Genomic DNA, 22419 nt, shown 5'->3' with positions numbered 1-22419 from the left:
TTATACAAAAATAAAAGATTCTGATCCAGGCAATTAGGTCAACTGGCCTTGGGGTGTAATGAAATAATTATGTTTTTATCCCATATGGCAAAATTGGCAACAGTTGCCTTATTTTGAATCAGAATTGATTTTGATTACCTAGGTACTATTTGCCCCTTGGTGGTAATCAACACAGTAAATAGCCAATGTGCCACGTCCTAGTAGTGAATGAATAGAATAATGGACAAAAAATAGACTTTGTGGGCTTGTATAAAAAATATATAACACATTTTTAATATTTTTAACATTTCACAATTGTGATACAATTGTATCTAAATAGAAGACAAAAAATATAAGATTCAAAATAATACAAAACACAGATCACGTGGTAAATCCCAAGGAGCCAGTTCCAAAATAATCAACTTGCTGCAATGGTGTCTATAAAATAGATGCCCACGCTAGGTAGCCGCCTTGGTATAAATTCCACGAGATCTGTAAACGACTAAAAACTCTACATGTTTCGCGATGCATAGGATCGCTTCCTCAGGAGCTTCTAGATCATAGAAAGAAATATTTTTCAATAAACATAATAAATCCAACAATGTAAATACAAAAACAGCTGTACTATGTGAAAACTTGATGCCAATTAGAAATGTTCACAACCACATATCTCCAGTCCCAAAAGGCCTCCAATGGGTGTCCACCCCAGAGATAGAAAAATGGGGGTAGAGACCTGAGCAACCCAACTCCCAGGAATAAGCCCCCTTAAGTTGTAGGTGAGAGCGAATAAGCCTTTTGGGACTGGAGATATGTGGTTGTGAACATTTCTAATTGGCATCAAGTTTTTTGGTGAGCATTTCATATAGTACAGCTGTTTTTGTATTTACATTGTTGGATTTATTATGTTTCTTTCTATGATCTAGAAGCTCCTGAGGAAGCGATCCTATGCATCGGGAAACATGTAGAGCTTGTTTTTAGTCGTTTACGAATCTCGTGGAATTTATACCAAGGAGGCTACCTAGCGTGGGCATCTATTTTATAGACACTATGGCAGCAAGTTGATTATTTTGGAACTGGCTCCTTGGGATTTACCACGTGATCTGTGTTTTGTATTATTTTGTATCTTTTATTTTTTTGTATTCTATTTAGATACAATTGTTCAACAACATATCACAATTGTGAAAGATTAAAAATGTGTTATATATTATTTATACGTGCCCACAAAGTCATTTTTTTGTCCATTATTCTATGTATTTTAAATCAGAGCTGCAGATTAGGAGAGAGGTTGAACTTGTAGACATTGGGATTTATTTAATAAAGGCAAATAGACTGCACTTTACAAGTGCAGTTGCTTCAGAGCTTAGTAAATGTGGTAAATCATCCAATCAAAAAAATATTTTTCTATTTTCCTTTCATTTGATTGATAATTCTTTGTAAAGTAAAGCTTTACCTCATTTGCTAAGCTCCAGAGCAAATGCATTTGCAGAGTGTAATTACAATTGCAAGGTACACAGTTTATTTGTCCTTAGTAAATCAACCCCATTTAAAAAAAAAAAAATTGTATCATAACTATTATCATAGCTCTTTCAGGTAGAGCGTAACAACCATGGACAGGTTCATTTAGCAACCATAGAAGGTCTGATTCAGAGATACTTTGTGATATATATAGCTCTATTAAAATATATTTTTAATAAATACTGGAATAACAAGACAACTCCATTATCACATCTTTTATTCAGGGCAACGCACAATTGGTGTCATAACCAAACTCGACCTGATGGATGAAGGAACAGATGCTCGAGATGTCTTGGAAAATAAGCTATTGCCTTTGCGGAGAGGTAAGGACACCCACAGCACTTGAGAAGAATTATTTCATAAGTATTATATACAAAATGATAGGTATTCACTTGGGTAATTCTAAAATTCTTACAGCTGAACTACTATATATAAACAGTCACAATGTATTCAATTACCTTAAAAAGTCAGTAAATATGTTCTGAAATGAGGCTGGCTTAATTACCAAAATCTGCCTTTATGTTAGCTTACTCTTACCTTCTCGCAACAGAACTGAGCCTAAAAGAATGAGAGGCAGATCTGTGAACTATTGTGGCTCTTTTTGCATTTCATAGTGGAAAAAAAAAAAGCAGACTGTTGCCCACCTAAGTGTAGGGGAGCTCATTCACAATCCAGTTAAGTTGGAATTGGGTTGGTCGCCAAGCATTATTGCTTGACTGCAGTTTAAAAGCGAGGTCACAAAACTGGCTATGTGGTACGGCAAGGGTGCCTGGATCTCAAGATATATTTACACATCTTTTAGCATTTAGGATGAGTTATAATGTATTTATTTGTTATTATTATTATTATTATACAGGATTTTTATAGCGCCAACAGTTTGCACAGCGCTTTACATCAGGGAAGACAGTACAGTCACAATACAAATCAATACAGGAGGGATCAGAGGACCCTGCTCGATAGAGCTTACAATCTAGAAGGGAGGGTCAAGTGGAACAAAGGGTAGTTAGCTGTGGGGGGATAATCAGATAGACTCAAATGAAAATACAGTTGTTAGGTATGGGTAGGCTTCTCTGAAGAGGAGGGTTTTCAGGGATCCTCTAAAAGCTAATAGAGGAGGAGATAGACGGACAGATTGGGGTTAGGAGTTCCATAGGCTTGGAGAGGCTCTGAAAAGTCCTGGAGACGAGCATGGGAGCAGGTGATGAGAGAGCTAGAGAGTAGGCGGTCTTTGGAAGAACGAAGAGAACGATTCGGTTGGTATTTAGAAACTAGGTCATTGGTGTAGCTGGCGGCAGAGTTGTGGATGGCTTTGTAGGTAATTGTTAGAGTTTGAATTTAATTTGTTGGGTGAGCGGAAGCCAGTGGAGGGATTGACAGAGGGGAGTAGCAGAGACAGAGCGGTTGGTAAGGTGGATGAGTCTGGCAGCAGCATTCATGATGGACTGAAGGGGGGTTAGAGTATGCAGAGGTAAGCTTTTAAGATTGCCCTGTATTTGGCTCCACCCATCAACTCTGACCAGCTTTCCTGTTCCTGCTGAAAAAAAGTATCCACACAACATGATGCTGCCAACACCATGTTTCACGGTAAGGTTGGTGTGTTCAGGTTTGTGTACAGTGTTAGTTTTCCGCCACACATAGCGTTTTGCTTTTAGGCCAAAAAGTAAAATTTTGGTCTCATCTGACCAGAGCGCCTTCTTCCACATGTTTGCTGTGTCTACCACACAGCTTCTCGCAAACTGCAAACGCGACTTCTAATGGCTTTCATTCAACAATGGCTTTCTTGTCTCTCTTCCATAAAGACCAGATTTGTGGAGTGCATGACTAATAGTTGTGCTGTGAATCTCTGCAGCTCCTCCACAGTTACCATGGGCCTCTTGGCTGCTTCTCTGATTAATGCTCTCCTTGCCTGGCCTGTCAGTTTAGGTGGACAGCCATGTCTTGGTAGGTTTGTAGTTTGGTAGGTTTGTAGTTTGTAGGTTTGTAGTTGTGCCATACTCTTTCCATTTTCAGATGATGGATTGAACAGTACTCCGTGAGATGTCCAAAGCTTGGGATATTTTTTTATAACCTAACCCTGCTTTAAACGTTTCCACAGCTGACATGTCTGGTGTGTTCCTTGGCCTTCATGATGCTGTTTGTTCACTAAGGTTCTCTAACAAACCTCTGAGGGCTTCACAGAACAGCTGTATTTATACTGAGATTCAATTACAAATAGGTGGTCTCTTTTTACTAATAGATGACTTCTGAAGACAATTGGTTCCACCAGATTTAAGTTAGGGGTATCAGAATAAAGGGGGCTGAATACAAATGCATGCCACACGCTTCAGATCTTTATTTGTCAAAAATTTTGAAAACCATTTATCATTTTGCTTCCACTTCACAATTATGTGCCACTTTGTGTTGGTCTATCACATAAAATTCCAATACAATACATTTACGTTTTTGGTTGTAACATGACAGAATGTGGACAATTTAAAGCAGAGTTCCAAAAATGGAACTAACACTATTCGGGAATCCTTCCCCCCTCCGGTGTCACATTTGGCACCTTTCAAGCGGGAGGGGGGAGCAGATACCTGTCTAATCCAGGTATTTGGAAAATAAAAAGCCGCGCCAAAAACTAAAATAAAATAAAAATGAAATAAATTAAATAAAGTAAAATAACTCAATACAACCCAAATTTTTAGGATTGAGCCCAAAAAGTCTATAGAAACCAACGAATGCACTAATGTTGGTAAAGCTGATTGACACTGTTCATTGAACTGCAGGTGAAGACTCCATAGGGGCTAGCACATTAGAGTTAAACTTCTGAAGCTCCAGACCACCAGGTGACATGCATACAATCAGTGTCAGCCCTCCACCGCAATAGTAAGCGGCTTACCAGATGGCAAGCTTTTCAAACGTTTGGCTATAGCCCAGCCACGGCCTTTTGATGCCTCAGGGACACTGGATGGAACGATTCGTCTCGATTTAACTCTCCAGACCTTGTAGCATGAAACCTCCCAGCGGTAAACTGCAAGCCAGCTACAGATTAAGGCTCCCAAGGTGACTAGTGGACCAATAGCCTCCCCAAGTGTGGATCATATGGGTACAAGAGAAGGACGCAATAGCGTAATACCGCAAGGTAACAATTTAGAGTCCCTCTGTATAATAGCGCGGTATACCCCCCTTTCTCTAATCCAGGTATTTCCTCCCACTTCCGGGCACAGATTGCCGCAGGCTCCCTGGCTATCTATGCCATGTCCGGCCCCTCCTCCGTCCCCCCGCTGTCTTCTGGGAGACACACAGGTCCCAGAAGACAGCAGGGACCAGTGGGATCGTGCAGCGCGAGTCGCGCATGTAAAAACAGAAAAAGTCGCGCATGCGCAGTAGGGAACTGATTCACTTCCCGATTCCCTTACCGAAGATGGCGAAGCCTCCACCCGAGAGCCAAGGGACAGATTGGCTTCGGGTGAGGACATTGCGGCGCCCTGGACAGGTAAGTGTCCATATTTTAAAAATCAGCAGCTGCAGTATTTGTAGCTGCTGACTTTTAAAACAATTATTTTGCCGGGAACTCTGCTTTAACCTCCCTGGCGGTATGATTCTGTCTGAAAAAACATGCTGAAAGCGGTACAATTATTTGCAAGGAAATTTGGTGTTTTATACTGTAGGCCTGTGATTTTTAGGAATAACTCACTTAAATCTGACCAAACAAGAATCTAATAGGCATCCCGGGTATGACATTTTTTTAAAAACAAAATTTTAAATTATAATATAATAAATAATTATAGCAAGTAATAATATAATTAAAATAAAAATTATTCAATAATGTAATCAAATCAAAATCACTGAAATTTTCTCAGTTGCAGAATTGTTGCTGTCATTATTTTTTTTTTTTTTATGACGAATTTCCCCGCAAATCGCTATCGCACAATTCTGCAAGTGATTATAATTTATTATCGCTGTTTTCTAGCTGATCTAAAACCATTTTTGACATAAAAAGACACTTTTGGTTGCTATGGACAATCTACAGTTTTCAGGCAGAAAGAACAGTTTTTATTATATAAAATGACACGTAGGGCACTGGGCAGACCACTAGGGACAAGGGGGGTGTGTTTTTTTTACATACAGTACTGTAATCTATAAGATTACAGTATACTGTATGTATAGTGTTTGTTTACTTTTTTTAATTTGGCGCCGATCTCCGCTGCCGTGCGTCGTAACGTCGCAGGGAACGGAGATCGGCGGCACAGGAGGACGCTGTGTGAATCGAGCGAGGTCTCTCTCGCTCACACAGCGTGGTGACATCGCTGGATCCAGGACAAGGTAAGCCAGCGCACGCTGCAGGCTCTGCATATCTACCCCGAGCGTGACTCGGGGTTACCGATCGTAACATGAAAAACCCACCCCGAGTCATGCTCGGGAATACCGCCAGGGGGGTTAAAGGGTATTGATACTTTTTCAAGGCACTGTAAATGGAGAACCTGTCTGTATTTCTCGAAAAAAAATTCAAGGATGTATGGGTTATTTTGATTCCTAATTCCATGTTCCATTTTAGCAAACTATATAATCATCTTTTTTTTTTTAACAAGAGAATATAAGTATCTCTTTTAAATGAATCTTCCAGGGTTGTACAATTCTGTAAATACGAAATTTCAGGTGAGATTGGATAAATCCCAAAATACAACACAGTTCAAAATTGGTAACTGTATTTTTTTGAGCTTTGTTTTTACGTTTTTGAGTGGAGGTCTGCCATTTATTTGTTTTAAATAGATTTTGCTGGACTCCTTAAGGCTGGGTTCACACTAGTGTGAATTTGATGCCAGTTTTCCCACATACAAATTGCATAGCAGAAGAGTGTGCTCGGCTTTCAATGGAGCCAATTCATACATCTCCGTAACAGCTGCGGAGCAGATTGCACAGGGGTCCTGTGCGTCTTTGGCGTCTTCAGGTCAGAATTCAGGCAACAATTTGAGCCCGATTCGTCCCTGCACTGGACCTCTGCTGCATCTGTATTAGGTGTAAACCCAGCCTAATAATTATATACTTTCAAAAATGTATTTAACGCTGTAAAGTGCATTGCACTGGGATGTGATCCCTCTAATGCCGCGTACACACGATCGGACATTCCGTCAACAAAACCGTGGATTTTTTTTCCCAATGGATGTTGGCTCAAACTTGTCTTGCATACACACGGTCGCACAAGTGTTTTCGGAAATTCCAATCGCCAAGAACATGGTCACGTACAACATGTACGATGGCACTATAAAAGGAAAGTTCAATACCAAGTTCACCACCCTTTGGGCTCTTTCTGCTAATCTCGTGTTAGTTGAAGTTTGGTGAGAGACGATTCGCGCTTATGTCATCTGCTGCTGTTCCCAATCTCAAAAAGGACAGTTTGTTTGTGAGTAGGCAGGTACATTTCAAAAATACAATGTCAAATTAACAAGGGACACCAACACCAACCAACCTCCTAGAGGTTAAAAAATACTAAGATAATAATTGTGTTGTGGTAACTTGACACACAAAACAAAAAATATATATTATGGAGATTACTATAAAATGTTTTAAAAAAAACAGGAGATCTTGATAAAAAAAAAAGATCACAATAAAAATAATTTGTAAACATTATTATGGAGATCTGGCTTAAAAAAATAAAAAGATTATTCAGGAGATCACGAGAAATAATAAAGAAATCAGTTTGTTAGAACTCTGTGTAAATATCAGCAGCAAAACAACTTCATTATTCTAGCATTATAAAGAAGAAGAGAATACGCTGCATTAAAATATTATAAAAATTTGCAACGTGACGAATGTGCTATCTCCATTACGAAGGCTAGTTTTACCAGACCGAGCGCTTCCGTCTCGTACTTGATTCAGAGCATGCGTGGATTTTTGTGCGTCGGAATTGTCTACACACGCTCGGAATTTATGAGAACGGATTTTGCGCTCAAATTTTTGTTGTCGGAAATTCCGACAGCAAATGTCCGATGGAGCCTACCCACGGTCGGAATTTACGACAACAAGCTCCGATTGAACATTTGTTGTCGGAAATTCAGAGCGTGTGTACGCAGCATTAGACTTCTAGAGGTCTAGAATATGTTAAAAAATGTCCCCCAGATTAGCAGATGATACCTGTGCCAGCTGCTAGTTTTGTGATATTGGTTCCAGAAACAATCACATTTGCCGGCAATTGTCAGTAATGGCACCGTCCTAATCGATGCGACGCCGCACATGCGGCGCTGTACCGATTTCAAAAAGTAGTTCCTGTACTACTTTTTGCGATTTCGGGCCGCGATTTACATTGACATCTGTGCAGAAACCTGCACAGATGTCTCTTAAATCGCGGCCGAAATCGGGACTACCAGCGGGAGTGAAATCGTGCAAGTTCTGCTGGGCTTCACTCCCGCAGCCCAGTGTGGGCTAAAACCTACATTCATGTGTTTTTGGGGGTGATAGTAGGAATACAGTTTTGGTCTATATGCCAAAGTCTTTCCTGTAGCCTCTCCAACAATTGCAAAATGTATTTTTAATGGGGAGACTTGCTATGATCCTTGTCCTTATCTTCTACAGGTTATGTTGGAGTTGTAAACAGAAGCCAGAAGGACATCGATGGTAAGAAAGATATCAAAGCCGCATTGGCAGCTGAGAGGAAGTTTTTCTTGTCACATCCTGCTTATCGACAGTTCGCTGACCGCATGGGGACCCATTATCTGCAACAAATTCTCAATCAGGTACCCAATACAAAAACATACATTAAGATCAAGCAGCTCTAGTTTGAACTTGGTCTATTCAGTTTAAAGCATCATTCTAATTATGTTGGGAAAAACAACACATTCAGAGAAGCTTTGCATACAATATTGTTAATTCTTACTTGCTCTAGTTCTGTAGTTGCTCAAATGGCCATAGCATTTTACCTGGTGAACAAGAATGCTGATCGAGAGGGACACTTTTAGGCTGGATTCACACCTATGCAGTTTTAGTGCTTTTTGCATTTTGCAGATTTGCTCTTCAGTCCATTTAACATGGTTTCCTATGGAACACGTTCTGTAGTGCAAATTTGCAAAATGCAAAAAGCACAAAAAATGCATAGGTGTGAATCCAGCCTTACGCTTAATTACACTGCCAAAGAGCGGGGGTTGTCTTATACGCCGGGTACAGATGCCGCCGCCAGATGGATCTGAAGCTCACTGGGTGCTCGATAATACTGTTGCATACAGTATGCGCTGCTCAGCCAATCCCGGCGAGTGATGCACTCTGCTGAAAACAGAGCTTGTTAAGCCTGCTCGGATTGGAGCAGTGCGGGGTGATGATGTCACAGCCTCTGCCAATCCGAGCAGGCTTTGCATTTATCAACAGATTAATAAAATGCATTGCCTGCCGGGATTGGCTCAGCGGTGCAAACTGTATTCTGCAGTGTAATGCCGCGTACACACGATCGGATTTCTGATGGAATAAAATCCGATAGAATTTTTCGTCAGAATTCCGATGAAGCTAACTTTCATCAGTCTTGCCTACACACTATCAGACTAAATTCCGACCGTCCAAAACGTGGTGACATAAAACACTACTACGAGCCGAGAAAAATTAAGTTCAATGCTTCCGAGCATGCGTCGACTTGATTCTGAGCATGCGTGGATTTTTCTCTGATGGAGTTCCACACAGACGATCGGAATTTCCTATGGTTTTTTTTTTATCAGAAAAATTTAAAACATGTTCTGTTTTTTTACACCGATGGGAAAAAAGTCTGATAGGGCCCATACACAATCGTTTTTTCAGATGAAAAAAGTCCGATCGTGTGTAAGCGGCATTACTATTGCCTGGCACTACTGTACTGTACCAGTATGTACTTGTGATAAGACTGCAACTGTTTAAAGTAGATTTAAGAAGGTGATAAAGACCTGGAGTGGTTTTCTTGGAACAGTAACAAAAAGCATCTTTATACTGTAATAACAAAGGTCATTTATTTAAAAGCCCTACATCAAAAGTTTACCAGTGAGGAAGTAATAGATGGTGTTCCTCAGTGACAAGTTGACAAGCTTGTAGTAGATAGGTACCTGGAACAAAGCATCATATATACTGTACCTACTAACAAAGCGTCATATTATACTGTGTGTACCTGGCACTACTGTACCAGTAATTACAAAGCATCATATACTGTGTGTACCTGGCACTACTGTATACGGTATAACAAAGCATCATATACTGTGTGTAGCCAACATCCTGTACTGCACATCCAGCTCCAGATCTCCCCTTCATATAAAATACTGGTATGATTTGTGGTGCTTTGGAGGAGAGGATTCATTGTTGCTGCCTACCATTTGCTGAATCTTTGGTACTTGTAGTTTACCAGTTTCCTTTTTGATTTCATAAAAGTGATACCGTAATACCTGATAGATTACAATACCTGACAGATTTCAGATTTACCATAGTGTGAAATGGCTGATAGACAGGGGCCCCAGCATGGCTCCAGCAAGGAGAAGGAAACATGAAGCCAGTTTCAAGCTCAAAGTTGTAAACTGTGCCAAGAAACATAATAACTGCGTTGCTGCAAGACAATATGGAGTAACAGAAAAGACTGTCCGAGACTGGAAAGAAAAGGAAGATGCATTAAAGAGTATGCCAAGGGCTAAGTGTGCATTAAGAAGAGGCCAGAACTCACATTGGCCAGAACTCGAGAAGCATGTAGCAGACCTGGTGCATGAGCATCGTCACAATGGTTTTGTAGTGATACGAAACAGCATACGGATTTTTGCACTTCAGTGGGCCAAATCTAACCCAGATCACAGCAAAGGATTTAAGTCCACTATATCCTGGTGTTCTAGGTTATTGGAAAGTCATGATCTGGTACTGTGGCAAAAGACCAAAATTGCACAAAAATTACCTGCAGATCTCAACGCCAAAGTAAGTAATTTCCATCGATATGTAATACAACAGCGCAAGAAACAAGGCTATGCATTAAGTCAGATCAGAAATATGGATGAGACTCCTATGAATTTCGATATGGTTGGAAATAAAACCGTCAATTCAAAAGGAGCCAAAACCGTGTTAATTAAAACAACAGGACATGGTGCCAAACTAAGACCCATGATTATTTTCAAAAGAAAAACAATGCCGAAAATCAAGTTCACTGTTGGAGTTTTTGTACATGTGAATGAAAAAGGCAGGATGGATGAAGGGGTAAAGCTATGGCTTGAAAATGTATGGAGTAGACGACCAGGTGGACTTCGTCGAGAACGTAGTGTGGTGTGGGATATGTTCAGGGCTCATTTAACTCCCAGCACAAAGGAAAGGCTGACAAGAATGAACACAGATGCAGTGGTTATTCCTGGAGGATTGACATAGTTGGTTCAGCCACTGGATGTGTGCCTAAACAAGGCTGGTTAACAGTTGTTTTATATGTGACCAGTGGTGTAGCGTGGGTTGTCAGCGCCCAGGGCAAGGCAAGAAATTTGCGCCCCCTAACCCCTGGGACTCCCCGAGTCCCTTCCCTTCCTACAATAGTACTGACCAGCCTGAATCCTATACTGACCACTACACTAACCTCTACATGGACTTTCATGATTCTTAGACTGACCATTACACTTACCTACCTGTCCACTGCACTGACATACCCGATTCCTACACTGACCGACCACTACACTGCACATCACACTACACTACACACCACACTGACCACCAGGGCTGGTGCAAGGATCTTTGACACCCTAGGCCACAGGTGTCAAACACAAGGCCCGCGGGCTGATTACGGCCCTTCAGGCCATTAAATGTGGCCCTTGCACCTCTCCTGCAGCTGAGCTCCATCCCTCCTCTGGTTCTCCTCCAGACCCTTTACTTTCTCTCTGCTTTCAAACAATGCATCCAGCTTCTTCCCAGCAGCAGAATTAGGAAAGGGGGGGTGCACTGTGATGTAAGAGAGAGTGGGGGACTCAACTTCTGATGGTGGGGTGGCTCTTGACATCTAATGTAAAGGGGAGGGGATGCGCTGGACATCTAATCTTACAGATACAACCGGCCCTTTTGAGGGCAATCATAATGCTGATGCGGCCCGAGATTAAATTGAGTTTGACACCCCTGCCCTAGGCGATACCTAATTTTGCTGCGACCCAACTCCACTTTACCCTGCCCCTGCAACACATGTGACCTATCATACCCCCTGACACACCTACCTGACACATGCACTGATCCACCTGAATCCTACTTCCTGCACTACTTACATTACACTGACCCACCTGAACCCTACACTGGCCTAACTGACACCTACACTGGCCTAACTGACACCTACACTGACCTAACTGACACCTACACTGACCAAACTGACACCTACACTGACCAAACTGACACTTACATTGACTATTACACGGACTGACACCTACACTGACCTAACTGACACTTACATTGACTATTACACTGACCTGACACCCACACTGACCTAACTGACACCTACATTGACTAGTACACTGACTGACACCTACACTGACCTAATTGACACCTACACTGACCTAACTGACACCTACACTGACAAAACTGACACCTACATTGACTAATACACTGACTGACACCTACACTGACCTGACACCTACACTGACCAAACTGACACCTACATTGACTATTACACTGACTGAAACCTACACCGACCTGACACCTACACCGACCTAACTGACACCTACACTGACCTAACGGACACCTACACTGACCTAACTGACACCTACACTGACTATTACACTGACTGACACATAAACTGACCTAACTCACACCTACACTGACCTGACACCTACACTGACTTGACACCTACACTGATTATTACACTGACTGACACGTACACTGACCTAACTGACACCTACACTGACCCCCCTTCCTGACACCTACACTGACCCCCCTTCATGACACATACACTGACCCCCCTTCCTGACACATACACTGACCCACCTGCACTACTCACACAGACCCCCTCCACACAGTTTGGTGCAGATCCATCCTCTTCCTTACCTCTGCTCTTTGTGGCTTCCCCACCAGCGTCATCCACATGCTCGCTACATGGTCGGTGCCCCCGCTGGGGCCAGGCCAGCGCCATCCACCTGCTCCATGGCGTGCCTGCCGGGCGGGAGCCAGGGATTAACTAACAGCCGCTGCACCACCATGCTCCCATGATTCCCATCTCCACCAAGCCCTGCCCCTCCGTCCGCTGTACACACAGCGCCGCACCAGAGGGACAGGCAGAGGCGAAGCCCCGGTGGCTCACACTTTGCAATGCTGGTCTCCCGAGTCCCGCCGCCATGTTCAGTATTTCCCGGCGCACTGTGATTGGGCGTATAGGGGTCATGTGCTGAGGCGGGACTTCAAGAGCAACCGTGATAGCGGACAGACCAGCCCCACCCTGCACATGACCCCGTACACCCAATCACAGGGTGCCGGACACTAAACATGGCGGTCGGAGATCGGGGGACACGGAAATAAAAATTAGGAGAAGGCAGCCAGTAGTGAGACTACTGGCACAAAAGTTTGCACCCCTATATGTCGCGCCCGGGGCCACGGCCTCCCCCACGCTACGCCACTGTATGTGACCTTGCATTGAGCCTTCGTTGATCTATGCAGATCAACACAGCAAAATAGACATGACGGAAATAAGTCCTTAAACAATTTGCACAGAGTAGGTTTCTAATAAAGGATCACATTTTGAAACCTCGGCAACCTTAATCATCAGCATATATGGATCATATGAGAAGTCTTTAGCAAATTGCTGACATGTATTCCTCCTAAACAAGGATTTTATCTCCGATTACACAACGCATTAATATGGTATATAGATATATGAATCTAACGTTTCCAATGAAAACATCTCCATATTACTCAAGCTTATACTTCACAACCAGATGGCCATGTTAAAGCATATGTCAAGGCAAAAAAGAGTACATCTCTTCAGTACATGTGCATTTTCTGTGTTTTATCCCTTAGAAGATCCTGCAAGTACAGAAAAAGTACTTGTTTATCTGCCAGAAATGCACTCCACACTTGAGCCCTGTTGTGTGCTGATAAAACACAGGGTGCCAGATCCACATAGATCGGCACCGGCGCAGCGTATCTAAGATACGCTTCCCCGCCGTAACTTACTTGGCTTTGTTTCAAATCCACAACAAATTTGCGCCGTAAGTTACGGCGGCGTAGTGTATCTCTGGCGGCGGAATTTAAATCGGCGATTAGGGGGCGTGATTCATTTAAATGACGCGCGTCCCCGCGCCGAATGAACTGCGCATGCTCCGTTTCAAAATTTCCTGCCGTGCTTTGCGCGAAATGACGTCGCAACGACGTCATTTTTTTTAACTTAGACGTGACTTAAGTCCATCCCGATTCACGGACGACTTGCGCAAAAAAAATAATAATCAAATTTCGACGCGGGAATGACAGCCATACTTAACATGTCAAATCTAACTATACACCGCAAAAAAGCAGCTTTAACTATACGCCGCAAAAAGCCGACTAGAGACGACGTAAGAGAATGTGACGGCCGCGCATATGTTCGTGGATCGTCGGAAATAGCTAATTTGCATACCCAACACGGAAAACGACGTGAACGCCACCCAGTGGACGCTGAAGTATTGCATCTTAGATCCGAAAGGCGTACAAGGACGTATACCTGTCGGATCTAACCCAGATGCCGTCGTATCTTGGTTTGAGGATTCAAACCAAAGATACGACGCGGGTAATTTGAAAGTACGCCGGCGTATCAGTAGATACGCCGGCGTACTCTGTCTGTGGATCTGGCCCAGCATTTTTTTGTGGACTGAGTGGTGTCAATCTTACTATATTACTCAACAACCCCCACTCTCAGATCTCCACATCATAAAGATGAAATATTCTGTAGTACAAAATAATAACTAGGATGGCTCTTCGAAATAAAACCGCTCAGAAGTTCTGACTAGAGCAACAGTTTTTATTTTGCAGCTATCAAACAGATATATAAAAATGCTTCAAATGGCATAATAAACAGATCAAAATGTAGCAAATAAGGGAATGTAATTGTTTTGGTTTTTCTACACTCTTAAAGTGGTTGTAAACCCACTGTGACAACTTGCACCTACAGGTAAGCCTAGATTAAGGCTTACCTGTAGGTGCAAGAAATATCTCCTTAACCTACACGGTTAAGGAGATGTTTTCAGAAAACACTGCACCGATGTCTACGGCGCATGCGCGCCGTAGACAACGGCGCAGGTGCACTGGACATGCCGGTTTTCTGAATGGGAAAATGCCGGTCCCTCACGCATGCGCGTAGATCTGCCGGTCCCGTGCTCATGCATGAGAGTGACGTCATCGGCGCTCCGGCCAATCACAGCGCTGGAGCGGCGACACCTGGAAGACGGTTGGAGGGAACATGGCAGCGGCGGCGGAGGGGAACGAGGAGCGCTTCAGGGGCTTCGATCTCAGGTAAGTGACACATAATGAGCTAGTATGCTATGCAAACTAGCTCATTATGCCTTTTTCTTGCAGGTGTTTTTCCCGTTTTTGCGCGGGGGGGGGGGGGGTTTACTTCCTCTTTAAGCTATTATCTGAGCATGAGAAAACACATTTCATGGTTGTGAAGCTATTCAGAACCATAGCATAGAGCGGCGTTTCTGGTGGAGCAATAATGTAGAATGTTACCTCCATGTTTCTGACTAAAGCTGGACATATACCAGTAGAATTGCATTCACAATTTTTTTGTTTTTGGAACATTCATTTGATGTTCTAATAGTGTAGTCAAATTAATGATCATTTGAAGACATAATGACAAAAAAAAACTCTGGTCTGTTTGGAGTGACGCCTGGGGTCTAATACTGAATTCTCACATAGAGAAGTGCATTGAAATCCTTGCTAACCGCAGTTGTGGTTCACTCCCGTTCACCAGAGCTGTTTCAGTGGCCCAGTGCAACCTGTATGCACAGTAGTACATAGTAAGCAACCCTGGTTCTAGTTACGCCTGTCCCTTTGAGTGGAGAGAACTTAATTTAAAAAAACTAAATTTTTATGCCTAACTTTTAATATGGGACTCACAAAAAAAACGAATTGTACTCCTATTGGTCTACCAACCCCATCCACCACATGCCACTCTTCTCATCCATTATGCCAAGATCAAGATACCTTATAATTATGCGCTTCCTCCACTATAATGACAACACCCAGTGCCCTCCCCGAAATAACCCAGCTTTTGACAAATTATTTAAAATTCGGTCACTCCTAAATCATTTCTCTGAAAAATTCTCCCAGTTATATACCCCCGAACAGAATATCTCCGTGGATGAATCCCTTGTAAAATATACGACCACGCTTCTGCCTAATGATAAACATACCTCTGCCTTCTCCGGAACTGACCCTGGCCTGTTATCCGACCACGCTTCTGCCTAACGCTAAACTGTACCTACCTCTGCCTGCTCTGGAACTGACCCTGGACTGTTTGACCACGTTTTTTGCCTGCCTCTTGGACTGCTCTTTTACCCTGCTATGCTAGTGGGAACACAGGGGTCTCACATATGTGAGGAGCTCCAGAATTGTTTTTCTGGATGAAGAAAACACATTTTTTAGTTTTCTCATTCCCGGATAAGGGTCTGGAGATTTGGAGGCTTCAAAGAGATTTGGGTGGGAGAAGCCTCTACCCCTATCCCCATTCTTTCCTGGCCTGCTACTTGGACCATGTCCCTACTTACTACCAGGACCAATATTTTGGCACTGCTGGCAATGTCTCTACTTGCACTGACCCTGGACTGTATATGGACAGTATCCCTGCCTGTACTGACTATGGACAATATTCCTGCCTGCTGCCTGGACAATTCCGTTCACTGTCGCTGACCATGTCCCCGCCTGCTGCCTGTATTAGGGCTCTCCTCCTGTGGACAACTGCACTACTAAAACCACAGGTAATCTTTTGTATACCCTTTGCTCAGCAGAATGTATTTTAGGGTGTAATTCTTGGTATGTACATACAATGTGTTAGAAATATGAAGGGCCTTCAAAAATGTGATAGATTGTAAGGAAATTAGATGCGTAATTTATGTCCCTAGAACACCTGGTGGTGCTCCTTGGATGTTGGGCCTCTGTATGTTGCCAGGCTGTGTAAAAGTCTCACACATGTGGCATCGCCATACTCAGGAGGAGTAGCAGAATATATTTTGGGGTGTCATTTTTGCTATGTACATGCTATGTGTTGGAAATATCTTTCTTTTCCACATTTTCCAAAAACTTCTGGAAAAAAATGAACCATTCAAAAGACTCATTATGCCTCATAGATTATACGTTGGGGTGTTTTCTTTCCAAAATGGGGTCACTTTGTGGGCGTTTCCATTGTCCTGGTGCTCCAGGGTCTTCAAAAGTGTAATAGGCGGTTGAGAGAAATTAGATGTGTAATTTATGCTCCTAGAATGCCTGAAGGTGCTACTTTAATGTTGGGCCTCTGTATGGCCAGGCTGTGCAAAAGTCTCACACATGTGGTATCGCCATACTCAGGAGAAGTAGCAGAATATATTTTGGGGTGTCATTTTTGTTATGTACATGCTAAGGCCGGGTACTCACGAACAAACATGTACGGTGAAACCGGTCCGTCAGACCGTTTTCACCGTACATGCCTGCCAGAGGGCTTCTGTACGATGGTTGTACTAACCAACGTACAGAAGTCCGCGCGTAAACACTACGCGGGGCGTGTCCGCGTCGTCGCCGCGACGATGACGCGGCGACGTGGGCGGGCCTGCCATTTAAAGGCTTCCACGCATGCGTCAAAGTCATTCGACGCATGCGAGGGACGGCGGGCGCTCGGACATGTACGGTAGGTCTGTACTGACGACCGTACATGTCCGAGCGGGCAGGATTCCAGCGGACGGTTTTAAAACACGTCCAGGAATATTTGCCCGCTGGGAAAAGGCCCGGCGGGCAAATGTTTGCTGGAATTCGGCCCGCTCGCGCCTACTACACGACCGAACATGTATGCTGAAACTGGCCCGCGGACCAGTTTCAGCATACATGTTTGGTCGTGTGTACGGGGCCTAAGTGTTGGAAATATAATTTTTTCCACATTTTCTAAAAACTTATGTAAAAAAAATGAACCATTCAAAAGACTCATTATGCCTCATATATTATACATTGGAGTGTTTGCTTTCAAAAATGGGGTCACTTTGTGGGCATTTCCATTGTCCTGGTGCTCCTGGGCCTTCAAAAGTGTAATAGGTGGTTAAGACATTAGGGCCCGGATTCACAGACATTGGCGCACAGTTGTGCCGTCGTAGCGTATCTCCTTTACGCCGACGCAGCGCAGAGAGGCAAGCATGGAATTCACAAAGCACTTCCTCCCAAAACTGCGCTGGGTTTCCAAGGCGTAAGTCGGCGTAAGTGGAAGTGGAAGTGGGCGTGAGCCATGCTAATGAGGCGTGACCCCATGCAAATGATGGGCTGAGCGCCAGACAGATACGTATCGCCAACTGCGCATGCGCCGTCCCGTGGGCGCATCCCAGTGCGCATGCTCATAAATACGTTGGAACAACTGCCTAAGATACGCCGAATCACTGCCTACGGCGTGAACGTAACCTACGCCTAGTCATATTCACGTCCTACGTAAAATACGTTGGCTTGTGTTCCCTGGTGCAGCCCTTTGAATGGATGCTGCTGAGTTACACCTCCTTTATGGGGCATAACTTTACGCCGGACATATGACTTTACGCGCACTGCGTCGGATGGACGTACGTTCGTGAATCGGTGTATCTCCCTCATTTGGATATGTGAATAGAAAATCAATGGGAGCACCAAATACGTCCAGTGTAAATATGCGCCAACTCTACGCCGGTGTAGGCAAGTTACGTCGGCCGGATGAAGCCTATTTTCTGGCGTATCTTAGTTTCTGAGTCCGGCGCATAGATACGACGGTGCATATTTGCACTTACACGGCGTATCTGGAGATACGTCGGCGCAAGTGCTTTGTGAATCCGGGCCTAGATGTGTAATTTATGCTCCTAGATCGCCTGAAGGTGCTACTTCAATGTTGGGCCTCTGGTATGTGGCCAGGCTGTGTAAAAGTCTCACACATGTGGTATCGCCATACTCAGGAGGAGTAGTAAAATATATTTTAGGGTGTCATTTGTGGAATGTACATACCATGTGAGAGAAGTAACCTGTTATAATGACCATTTGGTGTGAAAAAAAAATAGAAAATATATATTTTTTTTATTTTGCAAAGAATTGTGGGGAAAAATGACAACTTCAAAAAACTAACTATGCCTCTTACTAACTACCTTGGAATGTCTACTTTCCAAAAAGGGGTCATTTGGGGGGGTATTTGTACTTTCCTGGCTTGTTGGGGTCTCAAGAAATGTGTCAGTACATCATGTGTGATCAAATTGATCAATTTTCAGTGATTGGCACCATAGCTTGTAGACTCTATAACTTTCACACAGACTAAATAATATCCACTAATTTGGGTTATGTAGCAGTATAAATTTTGGTCCAAATTTATGAAGAGAAATTACTTATTTTCAAAAATGTATAACAAAAATGAAGAAAAATGCATTTTTTACAGAATTTTCAATCTTTTTTCTTTTTTCAAAATAAAAACAGCAGCAATAGAAACCTCTATTTGTGTGAAGAAAAGGATAAAAAATTTCATATGGGTACAGTGTTGTCATTCAAAATGTGAGAGTGTCGAAAGCTGAAAATTGGTCTGGTTAGGAAGGGGGTTTAAGTGCCCAGTGGTGAAGTGGTTAGATACAACTCACCATTCCAAATGATCTATTCATGGAACGTGCACACAGTTCTAGTCTTTATTAGGAAAGCCGGTAAATGAATTGTGGACCATAATACCGCACCTGGTCTGATTCACCTTCCAGCATGAATGACTCTCACCATTGTATTTTTCCTTTTGCAGCAACTGACCAATCATATTCGGGACACACTTCCAGGCCTGCGGAACAAGCTGCAGAGCCAACTCTTGTCCATTGAGAAGGAAGTGGACGAGTACAAGAATTTCCGTCCGGATGATCCAACTCGTAAAACCAAGGCCTTGCTCCAGTGAGTAGCGCTCAGTGTGATATATAGCAAAGCGGTATGGTTTCTGGAATATCATTGGTTTCAGTGATATTTGGTAGTTTTCTATTAAGGCAGAAGTAAAGGCAAAGTTTACCCATAATGGGTCTCCATTCAGTCCTATGGAGTGTTTGCACTGCAAAAACTTTTATACAATTGAACAGAGATAAAGGTGCGTATTTGCAGGAAGAGTCGAAGCTGATGATGGAAGGTTTTGAGAACTGGCTGTGTAGATCCAACCAGACCACACAGAAAATATTTTTACCAAATGGAATTGGGTAAGCATATGACTTGGAGGGGAGCTGAGGAATGCCATCACACTTAAAAGTAACTGCACAAAAGATTCAAATCCCACCCTCAGTCCCTCCATCAAAAAGGGCTAAAATTGCTCATGGGCAAATAACAGACAGTTTTCAGTTGGATTGGACATAAGTCGCATGTCTAAATCCAGTGCAGAACTGTTTATGGCACATTTACTGAATAAAAGAATAATAAAATAATCTTTTCCCTCAGGAATAATAACTTACAATTAGTCATAGTGATTTTCCAACCTATTAGAAAACCTCTGTCGGCAGCCTTGTGCCATGTCCAGTACATGGTTTGATTACTTGTATAAGCAACGCTAGCAAAAAAAATGAGCTGTAGAGTTTTGCTGTTTTATTAATGCTACTCACAGGATGATACATCCTTTTCACAATCAGGATAGCTTAATCTCCCATGATGGATGCAAACTTGGCCGTTTTTCAGTTGGCCAAGCAGCAGATATATACCGTATTTATCGGCGTATAACACGCGCCGGCATATAACGCGCACCCCAATTTTAAGAGGGAATTTTCTGGAAAAAACTAATAAGTTTACCTTTTAGCTTCAATAAGTCTGCCCCATTCAAATCGATAGGTAATGAGCGAAAATAATACAACACTCTAGGTAGCAACATCAATTTAATAGAAATAACCCTGCCAATTGAGGACAGATCATATACTGACCACATTTGGAGATCAACCTCAAGTTTCTTATATAAGGGGAAATAATCTGAGTGATATCGAAGAGGTCAAGCGGCTCTCACACATACCTAACATACCTCAGAGTGGGACGAGCGCCCGCCGGAAAAATCACCAAGCCGCCATCTCCTCTCACTCGGCTGTCACGTCACACATGCACAGTCCCGCCTCCGCCATCGGCATTGGACCATCTCTTGTGACAGACAGAACACTGGTCCAATGCTGGTGGCGGAGGCGGGACTGTGCGTGTGTGACGTTACAGCCGAGTGAGAGCTGAGAGGAGATGGCGGCTCTGTGATTTCTGGCGGGCGCTCGTCCCCCTCCTTCCCCTCCAAGGTATGCTATTGGCGTATATTGCGCACCCACGATTTCCCCCTGATTTTATGTGGGAAAAAGTGCACGGTATACGCCGAAAAAATACAGCAGTTGTATAAAAGTACTATATCTGCTTGCTTATTGCTAATGTGTTTGTAAAAGAAAATATTGTTGCAACCAATCAGATCCCAGCTGTCATTTTCCCAATTTAGGTGTGAAGGCAGACATATTAACTTTGAGGACTGGAAGTCTGGCATTGCTATTTTTCAGCACAGAGCTTCAAAGGCAGAATGCAATGACCAACACTAGGGTCACTAACCCTTTTAGCAACCTTAAAGTAGAACTACAGGCAACAATTTGTTTTTTTGATTTTGGATAGAATAAGGGTTTCCCTTCATTCCCTGCCCCATAACTAAAACAAGAAGTGAGAAAAAGTCCCTCTAAAGTGTGGGAATCCCTAGTTGTCAACAGGATCATCAGAACTAGCATCTCCATTGGAAAATATCCCCACTATCCCTATTCTGGGGACAACACAACATTTGGGATATTTTCTTTCACTTTCATTGATAGTGGTAAATGGAAGTAATTGCAAGGGTAAATCTCCCTGACAGGGTCTTAGACAGCAATAAAAACCTGACAGGTGCTCTAATCATTCTCCACTCTATCCAACACTAAAAAACAAGTTTTGCCTTTAGTTATACTTTAATACTATCCCTCCCTGTAACCCTAATGCCCTGTACACACGATCGATTCATCAGACGAACCGATCGTGTGTGGGCCCCATCGTTTTTTTTCCCATCGGTGAAAAAAAATAGAACCTGTTTTAACATTTTCTGAAAAAAACGATCGTCTGTGGGATAATACATCGGTCAAAAATCCACGCATGCTCAGAATCAAATCGACGCATGCTCGGAAGCATTGAACTTAATTTTTCTCTGCACGTAGTTGTGTTTTACATCACCGCGTTGGACACGAACGGATTTTTAACTGATGGTGTGTAGGCACGACTGGGGAAAGTCAGCTTCATTGGATATCTGATGAAAAAATCCATCGGTCTGTTTTCATCGGATGAAACGATCGTGTGTACGTGGCGTAACACTAACTTTCCATGTAACCCCAACACTAACCTTCATTGTAAAACTAACCCACCATGTAAATCAACCCTAACCCTAATTGTAATCCTAACACCAACCCACCCTGTAACCTTCATAGTTACCCTCCCTGTAACCCCAACACTGATCCACCTTGTAACCCTAACATTCATATAATTCTTACACTAAGCTGACTTGGAACTGAACCTGTAACCCTGTCACTAACCTTCCCTGCAACCTCAACCCTAACACTAGCCCTTTTTGTAACAATATGCCCTAATTTATAATCCTAACCCCAATCTTTGATATAACCCATGCACTAAATATATTTGTAACATAGCACTCACTTTGTAGCCCTTACACTAACTAACTCTAACCCTCCCTGTAACTCTTACTCTAACCTTCCCTGTAATCTAACCTTAACCCTCCTTGTTTTCATAACACCCGTTCTTCCCCTGATCACTAACCCTTCCTGTAAACCTAACCCTCCCTGTAACCTCCACAAT

At 43.0% G+C, this 22419-nt stretch overlaps 1 protein-coding gene across 17 annotated transcripts in view; it reads left to right on the top strand.

The window, feature by feature from the left end:
- Positions 1-22419, top strand: part of DNM1 (dynamin 1) — a 226670-nt gene that overhangs the window by 80910 nt on the left and 123341 nt on the right. For all 17 annotated transcript variants that reach the window (XM_040324788.1, XM_040324782.1, XM_040324796.1 and 14 more), the window contains exons 6-8: positions 1719-1817; positions 8047-8207; positions 19349-19491. In XM_040324788.1, coding sequence (XP_040180722.1) covers positions 1719-1817; positions 8047-8207; positions 19349-19491 — 403 coding nt within the window. The remainder of the gene's footprint in view (positions 1-1718; positions 1818-8046; positions 8208-19348; positions 19492-22419) is intronic.

Source organism: Rana temporaria, chromosome 9, assembly GCF_905171775.1.
Source record: "Rana temporaria chromosome 9, aRanTem1.1, whole genome shotgun sequence".
Classification (NCBI taxonomy): domain Eukaryota; kingdom Metazoa; phylum Chordata; class Amphibia; order Anura; family Ranidae; genus Rana; species Rana temporaria.
This window is presented reverse-complemented; position numbering and strand designations above follow the sequence as displayed.